Here is a 10,907-nt window from a genome sequence, read left to right on the forward strand (position 1 = left end):
TTAGGCATCTAAGTACAGTTCGTTTTTGTAAACATCATGTTTGTAAACATTAAAGATTGAGTCTTCTAACCTTAACTCCGGCTTCCAAAATTTAGTGTTTCTAGTATAAGAAAAACGTGACCTCAAGCTAAAACAAAACATAATCAGAAAGTAGAAAGGTCATTTTGTAAGTAGAGAAATTTTGGTTTGAAAACGTGTAAACACGTATGACCTAGTAATCGAACTGTATGTTCAAACTAATGTTATGCCATGTAATTATGTCTGTTTTGTGTTAAACAAAGCAAAATATGCACAAACTATCAGAGAAGACGTTACTTTATGCCTTTTTCTGTAATCTTTTAATTTCATGACATGCAATGATTTTGACATCACAATTTCTATCCTAAATAGATTTTCTTATATTTTCATATGTGTCATTTAAAAAAAAAATTGGCAGATAACAATGATTTGCCGAATATTGTCAAATAAAAATATCGAAAAACCGTACTTTGTCCAAAAGATCTTTTTTCCTTTCTCTCCTTCATCTAATTTGCCTTCACTGAAAGCAGTCATAAGAGAAAAAAAACTTCTATTTCTATATATCAACTGAACACGAGTAGATCCTCGTAAAAGTTCATTCAAATGAAACTGTTTTAGTTTTTCGAACATTTCAGTAGCCGTAGCTTTCCAGCGTTCTTCTTTTTCTTCTTTCCTTCCGTGTTTTCCTCGGGAAAGTTTCGAACTTTCTCGACCATTTGCCTACAAAAAGTAATTATAGCAAAATGAGAATCGTATGAAAATAAAAGTACTCGCCTTCATCATCGTCATTATTATAAACATAATCATTTTTTTTATTATTATCATTATATTATTATTAGTATTATTATTAGTAGTAGTATCAAGTTGATTAACTTTCACAACAGCAGTAACTAATCCCCCATGAACAGTACCTCGATTTTGTTTTCATATTTTGAATTATGGAGCCCATTTTACTTTATAACAGAGTTTACTTCTACTGGGCGAGACGGTGCTTGATCTGCCATAAACGTGATTGCGTGCTTTGCTTCATCTATGTAATTTTGACCGCACCTCTAAGGCTTTTAATATGTAAACATGTTCTTTATTATATATACATATATCATTTTTAATTAAACCATTTTACCTGATATCTCTGTCCTGAATAGTGTCTACGTCAATACATAAAATCTCAATGAACTTCTTCTTTATTCTTTGCTTGAGTTTCTTCTTTGATGATGTCTCGTAGAGAACTCTGACTGACTCGGGTAGTTCATTTGAATATTTCTTCATGTAGTTGATAATCTTCCACCATATGGCTCGATTTGAAGAAATCGATTGCAGAATAAGCAAAGTTTCTTTTCTGCCAACTTTACTAGTGTCATCATCGCTGCTCGACATAGTAGTTCCTGTATTAGGCGATGTAGTAAGTTCCTTCTTTACAGTAGGTACAGTCTTTGGCGGTGAAGAAATTGCCTTCTCGGGCGGAGAAGTAGTTACCTTCTCAAACGGTGAAATATCTACCTTCTCGGAAACTGTAGTAGTTACTTTCCTAGGCGGTGTAACAGTTACATTCTTTGGGTCTGTAGTTGTTACAATCGTAGGCAGTGATGTATTCACCTTCACGGGCGGCGTAGTAGATATTTTCTTAGGCGGTGTGGCAGTTACCTTCTCGGACGGTGTACTAGGTACCTTCTCGGGGGATGCAATAGTTACATTCTCGGATGGTGAAGTAGCTGTCTTCACGGGCGGTGTAGTAGTTATCTTCTCGGATTGTGAAGTAGCTACATTTTCGGGCGGTGTAGTAGTTACATTCACGGATTGTGAAGTAGCTACATTCTCGGGCAGTGTAGTAGTTACGTTCTCGGACAGTGAAGTAGCTACATTCTCGGGCGGTGTAGTAGTTACATTCACGGATTGTGAAGTAGCTACATTCTCGGACAGTGAAGTAGCTACACTCTCGGGTGGTGAAGTAGTTGCCATCTTAGGTAATGAAGCTACTACCTTTTCAGGGTGTGTAGTGGTTACTTTCTTAGGCGGTGAAGTAGCTGACTTCTCGGGTTTAGTAGCAGTTACCTTCTTAGGCTGTGTTGTAGTTACATTCTTGGGGTCTGTAGTAATCATTACCTTAGGCGATGGAGTATTCACCTTCACGGGCGGCGTAGTAGATACCTTCTTAAATGTAGTAGTCAAATTCTCGGACGATGTAGTAGTTACATTCTCGGACTTTGTAGTAGGTACACCCTTCTTAGGCAGTGTAATAGTTACCTTCTCGGGAGGCGAAGAAGTTGTATTATCGGCGTATGTCGCAGTTACCGTCTTAGGCGAGGTAGCGTTTACATTCTTGGTCGGTAAAACACCTATATTCTCGGGGGATGCAGTAGTAATTATCATTGGCGGCGTAGAAATTGCATTTTCTGACAGTGTAGTAGTTACATTCTCGAGCAGTGGAGTGGAAACGTTTTTGGGCGATGAAGAGGTCATCTTCTTTGCCTTTGAGGTAATTACATTCTCAGACTGTTTATTGGTTACTTTATTTAGCGTTTCACTAGTTAAACTCGTTGGCGATGTAATTGGTACCTCGTTCGACGAGTGAGTATTTACCCTCTCAGGTGGTATAGGAGTTAGCGTCTTTAGCAGTGAAGAAGTTACATTCTCGGGCGATGTAGTAGATATCGTCTTTGGTAATGAAGTAGTTGATTTCTCCGGCGGTATATTCGTAATTTTCTCGGATTGTGTTGTCGTTAACTTCTTAGGGTCGATAAAGGTAGCTTTATCTGTAACAGTGACGTACATATGTAATAACTTATGTAAGTCTACCCAGCCTTTTGGGTGCAAATACGTTTCAATTTATATTTCGTCGTCTGGAAGGAACAATGATCTATCTTCCATAATCTGTTTTTTCAGAAAGTTGATCTTCAAAGTGAAATGTACGCTTATATCTAAATGATGAAAAATATACGTTTTTTCTTGTGATTTCCTTGTAGATTGTGCCTATGTAGGACTTCAACAATCTATTATTTTCACTTGTTTACTTTGGACATAGAGCCAATTTGAAAAACTGACAAAAGTTTGTTAAAGATAAGCTTCCATATTGAGCGATATAACGGCAAAGCTGCATCTCTTTAGATGGATTTCGAGCATTTCTCGAGTACATTTTACGAGCAGCATTTGAAAGATAGTGGCAACAGTCCAGTATTTTCACCACTTGCACGTGGAATGGAAATAATATTGATTTTATTGTCCAACTGACCGGAAATAACATTAAAATTACATTTAATTAGCAGTTAAAAATGTAGTAAATCATACTGGCTGAAAGAAAATGGCTGAATCTAGCTACAGTTTTCACGAATAGCAGAGGGCGTATTGTAAAATACGCCGACTGCTTGGCATCGGCGCATCAGAAATTAAAGCCGACTTGGATAAAGTGTACGGAGACAATTCCCTGCCATACCGTACAATTGCCTGATGGGTATCTCTCTTTAAGCAAGGAGAAACCAGCACCAAAGATGAGGCCCGTCACACTGCTGTGTCTGACAAAGTCATTGCTGCTGTGAAAGTAATAATCGAGAAAGATGCAAGATGTACAGTGGAGCAGATACTGGAAATATCGGGCCTTAATTCGTCAGCGGTTTTTCTGATTTTAAAAGAAAGTTTAAACCTGTGTAAGGTTTGTGCGCGCTGGATACCGCATTTATTGACCCTTGAGCAAAAGAGGGAAGGACAGAAAAAGCTTCCGCCCAGCTCGTCAAATATAAAAACAAGGACTCTAGGCGTATCGAAGAAATACAGGTGATGAGACGTGGCTGTACTTTTTTGAGCCTGAAAATAAAGAAGATAATAAAACGTGTGAAAATAACGCGAGGTCTGTTATTGCTCGGCGGAGCAGAAGCGTCAGGCGGATTATGTATGCCCTGTACGTTTATTCCGATACCATTGTGGCTCGAGTCCCTGTCCGTGAACTCAATAGTGTTACTGGTATTTTTGTACAAAGAAAATGTCTTCTCTGCTGTTCTCGACCGCTACACAGCAAAGCGGCCAGGGACAGCGGCGCGTGGCATCAAGCTGTTACATGACAACGCCCCGGTCCATCGTTCAGCCATAGTACAGGAATACCTCATGGAGAATTATATTGAGGTTTTACCGTACTAACCATATAGCCCAGATCTCTCCCCTTGTGACTTTTGGTTGAACCCATACATTAAATCATGCATAAGGAGGCGCCGTTTTGAAACGCGCAGCGCAGTTTGAAGCGCTTTATACCAGTGTATACCTAAAGAGCGCTTCCAAAATGTATTTTCTGAGTGGCATTTGCGCCTGGAAAAGTGTGTACAGTCAGGTGGAGAGTTCTTTGAAGGTCTCACATAGACATTTTTTGGAAAATTAATGAGATAGCCCACCACTATTGCCACTACGTTTTAAACGCTCTTCGTACAGGGCATAGAGCAGAATGGTTGCGGTTATTTGATGGCATTGGATATCATTGTTCCTTCTATATAAGGTAACTTGATCATGGAAATAAAGTAAAGTAAATAAAATGTTAACGTCAACTTAACTGAAATGTACAATTGTACATGTATAAATATACATACCTGAAATTAGACTAATACATTTAATTGTATTCAATATAATTTGTCACCATTTAGATATTTTTAGCCCGAAGTAGATGATGTTTTTGCAATTATCGTGTTTACTATGCAATTTCTAAAAGGATCGTATTAGTTTAAAATACATGAAAACAAACCTGTACATTGTTTTATAACACTACACTAACTAATATTTAGCGGGAGATCCAACTGCATATAGATAAAAAAGCGGATAAACTTCTTTCGCTTTCACAACCGATTGGGACAGAACATAGTAAACATATTATGCAGACGCGTACCTTTGATGCCTTGGAAGTGGTTGTAGTACCGACCCAGTGGTGTTAATGCAGAGTAATCTTGTTTAAGTAGGCTGGCAGCTGTCGTTATGAAACCTGACTTCCTAATTCTTGCCGAGTACCAAGAATACCTGGAAACAAAAATATATTAAACAACTATTTTGTCAGGTTATGTGTACATGTAGGTCAAAGAAAGAAACACATTTATACCTAAACCCCTTGTCTACGCTGCCTCGTAAACCTTGTAAAAATATTTAGAATTGTTTATTGGAGCTTCATTATAATATTTCATAATTGAGACGTACATGTCTATTGTGTGACCCAAATATTAGTGTTTTTTTGTTTCGTTTTCTGCTAAGTTAGATACGCTAGTCATACGTAACTGATAATGATGATGTGAAGTTGCAATAAAACAAATGAAAACAGTGAGTGGATTACCTGAATATGTAGTCAGCAGCTTCTAATTTTGGTAAGATTTTTATCATGAATCTAAGCTGTTTCCATTGACTTTTAGTTTTACTACAGGCAAATTCAGTAAGCCAAATCTTTCTTCTGTATTTTTTGTACAGCATCTCCAAGTATTTCATCACTTTGTCAGGATTGCACCAGTATGTATGGGTGGCTAGATAGTCTACTCGGCACCCTTCGCAAAGTTCAAAAAACCTGTCGAACCATTCTATTTCGTCACATCGACAATGTTTGCCACAATGAGCAGCAGATGGACTAACGAGTGGTTTCCCCTTAGAATTCTTCTCTATTTCCCGCCAGGCGGCAGCGGCTTTTTCAGGTGACATGTTTGATTGTTTTTTGTGATTAGGCTCGTTAAAACCGAGGATGTATTGTGCTTCGTCTGCGATGTTTATCTTCGTTTTACTCCAGTATCCCCAAACCATAGGAACATATGTTTTCTTGTAGTTATCGACAGTTGATGAACAAATGCCATTATCATGGAAATAACTCAGACTCATCCTAAAGTCATACCTGTAAATGAATACAGATCAGTTTTATATCATACACTCATATACTTATCAAATGATTTGCCAGTGACTAGTCAAAACTATTTTCCCCAGGTCCAAAGTATTTTATTACATGATTGACACAGTTTTCTTTCTTTACTTTCAACTCAACATCAACCATGTGTTAATTACAAAACGTTCATAAAAAATAAGGTATGGACCGGCTATAATTATAGTCGGTCTATATTTGTTAATATGTCTTCAATACAATTCAACGTCACACAAATAATGTCTAGGTAATATTGAATATTCAGCGACATTATACAACTATTGACTCTTGAGCCATTCGATATGATGTGATATTCGTCGGAAGAGGGCAATATTGACCGAGGCTCAAGTCAATAACTGTTTTATTATATGAGTTCTGGTTTATGAATAAATAACAAATATTTGTTGCAACATATTCAATGTTTGAAAGTAACAATAATTATTTGAAAACTTACTGAAGTTTAAATGAAGACACTTAAAATTCCTGGAATCATTGTGTAGACAGTTTCTTGTCGCTGAAATATATTGTAGTTGATTGTAACCTGAGCATTTTGGCCAGTTATCATTGGCTGGGGTAATACCTGTAGCTGATTTTTCCCACTGTTCATATTGTAACTAGAGCTACGTCAGTTCAACTGTTCTATTTTTAGAAAGTTATGTTTAATGGGGAAAACCCACTAACCATTAAACATAAAATATATTTTGAAAGACGATGAGCGGTTTTGGCCAATGAAATTTAGGTTATTGTTTGAACATTATATAACTAGTTGAATAAAATAATCTTCTGCTGAGATAAGCTCTAACATTAGTGACAAATAACTAGACTGTATGAAGTAAACATAAAAATATGGTTAATCCGAGGTATCACTACACCATACTCAATAATTGTCAGAAGCTTAAGCACCAAGGGCATAACTATTAAGGGCAGGGCTAGGCAAACTCCACACCATTCGCCAGTGATTGTAGGATCTAGGACGAAAGCACCATAGAGCTTCCACATACTTACATGCAAGGGTTTCTTTAAAAAAAGTGCCGAGATAATGGGGTTTATCAAAATGTTTTGTAAATGCTGAATGCATCAATACTGAGATATGTGACATGGATAAGAGCGTTTTAAGATAGTTTGCTTAATTCACATATGGACAGAAGACGGCCATAAATGCAGGGCCAAGTCCTATGTTGATATAATACAAACACTCATTCAGAAAACCACGCGGTAAACTGTTACAGATCTAGCCAAATATGTAGGTGACGGAATTACGACAAAAATGTTCTTCGAGGTCCCGATTGTTACATGGTTACGTGCCAGTTTATTCAGTGTTGAGTGTCCTAGGCCACATCATCCATATTCTCTAGATAAGATCCCCGGCGAGTTGCTAACAAAGCTGAGAAACATCTTCTGGATGGAACTATGTCTCTAGGGCTACCAAAGGGTTTTAGTCTATCCAAAATAAGCCTATGCATACTGCTTCATGAATTGAGTGGCAGTATTGAAGCGGTGGACGTAGACCAAAAGGGATTACATTTAAGGTAACTAGAGCCAGCATACAAAAGTTCAACGAACATTTTCGCCAAACTCTACATTATTAAACATGTGAAGCTACACTAGTTTTCTGTGTGCTTGCAGTTGTGGTTTGTATTCATTTTCCAAATATAATAAAACTTTTTATCATGACATTCATTCAGTGCATGAAACAAACCTTTTTCTAAACATTTTATAACATACTGTCATGAAAGGTATTGATTATGAATGAAATAAAGCGAAAATGTAACATAACGTATACATAATACATACATTTAACATTACTGATGAACCGTCAATAAATTCGGAGCTTGAGCATTTTGAAAAAAACAACAACAAAGATTTTAATACTTACCTATCAAAATAACGAGCTCTTAAATCAATCTAATCTAGATTTAATGCATTTGATCTGTAAATGGGCATCATGTCGTTGTCTCTGATGTATATATACTTACACAAAAATCTATATTCATATGGACAGAATTAGTAAAACATATAGGATACATTTATTATCGGTGGTAAACTGCACGTATCTAATTATGGAATAGTTTATTTACCATTCAACCACAAAGAAGACATATGTTCTCTATCTACAACAATAATTATAAACATATAACGTATCTAAATTGAAAGATATTTTTGATAAATGCATATCAAAGGGTAAAATGTTTTTGTTCTTAATCGACAGCCACAAGCAAAAGTTTCATATGCTGCCGAAAGAATGTGACGGTAAATATAGAACGCATTAAACTAGCAAAATATATCCTGATTTATATAGATAGCCGCGAATTGTGATTTGCCAGGAGCACTGTTTCACTATTATATCATACAAGATTTATTTAGCGCCCTATTCATGGAAAACACGTTTAAAGGCGCTTTACATATACAGGCAGACACAAAGCGAGTAATACTTCTTCAAAGCTTTAAAATTCCATCATGCTATCATTATTCAGATATTGTCTTTCAAAATCGATCTAGAGAAACGGCCATTTCCAACGGAGATACTGTTTTTCATGAACCGTTATTTTCCTATTTGAAATGTAAAATGTATGAATCAGCGTAAAGACTATTTAAAGATCTTTTAGAGAGATAATTTACTTACCCTCCCCCACTCCCCACACCATCCCCCACCCCTGGAAAACTTCTGACCCTTAAAGCAATTGGGATCATGTACTTCTCACAGGCTGTTGTCTTATGCAGTTAAGCAACTTACGCTTCGGCATTCTCTAGTTCGAGTAGTTCAAGTATTTAGTCAGAATTTCATAAACAATGCCCACTGATGCAGCTATTTGGGAAACTGTATATTTCAAGTCTTCTGCTACAATGGTTGCTACAGTTGCAACAATGTTATGAAAGGATGCTAACGTGTTAGGGCATCCTACACGAGATAGATCGTGGACTCTAGATTCTCACTTTAATATCAACCACCTACAAACAGTGACTTTGGATGGGTAAGAATCAACAATTTAAAATTCTTGCAGAATCTCCTTGGCTAGTATATTCAGAGAACAACGTACATTTATGTCGTGATCCTCAACTCTTACGATAAAGGCACCAGGTGTTTTCGAGTATGGAGTGTTAACACGCTTGTTACTCAGCTTAAACTAAACGAACTGTGTTGAAAATTTCAAATCAACATAGCTATTGAAACTCCTTATTATCCATGAAAAACATGTATTGGTTAAAACACCACCACACCACACCAAACTGACACATGAGATATAGCACGATTTTTGTTAAATACAACGTATGTAATGTATGTGAAATATCATAGCGATGTTGGAAGCAAATTGCAAAATGGCAATATTAATCAATTTAGATATGGTAACTATGTTAAACGTAAGGATAAAATGACAGTATTTAATTTTGAATAAAATCATCAATATTAAGCTATAAGCATAAATGAAAATACATATAAAATTTCACATCACTATTATCAAATACATCTAGAGTGAGAGAAAACATACCACCAAGTCATGTTATCTAATGCCTTAAAATCATCACACATATAACTATCTGCCCAATGTACAACTCCCTTCTTCTCTGACCCTTTCACAAAAATCATCGCTGTCAAACAGACAAGCACATTAAGCATCCGAACATTCATTTTTAAGCTTCAGTATTGAATAACTCTCTATAAGTGTTAATAATATACCGATCAACAATTTCGTAATTACAGAAATGTTTACGCACAATACCGGAAATAATTTCAAGTATGCTAGAAAATACGGACAAAATTAACATATCTCTTCACAGTACTCAGATTTATAAGTGATTGTATCATAGGCTAGTTTTTTTTTTTAAGATTTCAAGGCTACATTGATAGGATCTTAAAATGTGCAAACTGTATAGAAAGGCATCAAACTTAATATCGAAGCGAATCAGTGCTATAACGGAAGGTTGATTGGTATCTGAAATACACCGCATACACGCAAATGACACGCATAAAATAAACTGGATTTTGTTTCAATGGGAAAACAAGCCTCACTGTAATCAGTTTTAACTTACAATTGAAACAATGACCATGGTGTTTACAGTTTCATTACCAGACTTTCTAGCTTAATATCCGCTTAATAATTGTAAAAACAAAATTGAAGTGTGCCCAGAGAACTTAACCTGACAGTGTAATGACTGAATTTGCAGACTTGTCAGAGATTTATTCAATCGAGACTCATCTAAGGTGTTTTATCATTTAAGCACTGTTTTAGATTACACCATGAATTCAGAACTAAAACATCTATGACTGCTTTCTTTGTGGTCCTCATCTTTTCTTTATAATGTAAAAATATAGTTGCATTTTCCACATTCATGGATTTGTGTTTCTATCATCTTTCCATTTGCAATGAAATTCTAAAATGTTACAAAATATAGAGGTTCAATATATTTGCAATAATATAGCATAACTATGTCAGTTTATAATTTCAACAATTATAATACATGTGCATTTTGTGTACAAAATATTGACATTGTTCTTTAAATTTGATATTCCGAATGTGCGTCTCAGCAGACTTATATCGGATCCTTAGATTTTATTTTTCATTTATCACTGCTCTTAATAGTACAGATACCAAAACTGTTCGAAATTTGTTGCAATACCTTTAGTTTTATTTTGTAGAAAACATCAAACCACTCACTTAATTAAAAAAATCTTTATATCTAAGATCGTTGTTGTTGGATGCGCATCAATGCGTGAACCGTTGATTGTTTTGTGACTGCGCTCTTTCTGTCGAATATGTATAATCCTTGTTATGTTTTGTCTGATATTTATATCAATTTAGTACTTTTAAGCTCACTCAATAAGCTTAGAACCCAGAGAAGGAGACTGTAAATCGTAGTTCTGTGAACGCGATCTCTTGGTCTATGGCAAATTGACAGAAGTCAATTGTCCTCCTCCAATTCTGATTCATGTAAGAAAGTTGTCGCTTACCAAGTATTGTAAAGAAGTCTGGAACATTGGTTGGATAAATGACCGCATGGATTAACGGCCATATTTATATAAAAACGC

General features: G+C 36.0%; 1 protein-coding gene across 1 annotated transcript; it reads right to left on the reverse strand.

Moving 5' to 3' along the window:
- Positions 1-325: 325 nt before the first annotated feature.
- LOC123557764 (mucin-5B-like) lies at positions 326-10,805 on the reverse strand. Its single transcript, XM_053544119.1, has 5 exons — positions 9,370-10,805; positions 5,315-5,857; positions 4,880-5,007; positions 1,142-2,771; positions 326-738 (listed from the first exon to the last, which is right to left on the reverse strand). The coding sequence occupies exons 1-5, from the start codon at positions 9,507-9,509 to the stop codon at positions 633-635; spliced, it is 2,547 nt and encodes an 848-aa protein (XP_053400094.1). The 5' UTR covers positions 9,510-10,805; the 3' UTR covers positions 326-632.
- Positions 10,806-10,907: the final 102 nt, after the last annotated feature.

Source organism: Mercenaria mercenaria, chromosome 5 (genome assembly GCF_021730395.1).
Source record: "Mercenaria mercenaria strain notata chromosome 5, MADL_Memer_1, whole genome shotgun sequence".
Taxonomy (NCBI): domain Eukaryota; kingdom Metazoa; phylum Mollusca; class Bivalvia; order Venerida; family Veneridae; genus Mercenaria; species Mercenaria mercenaria.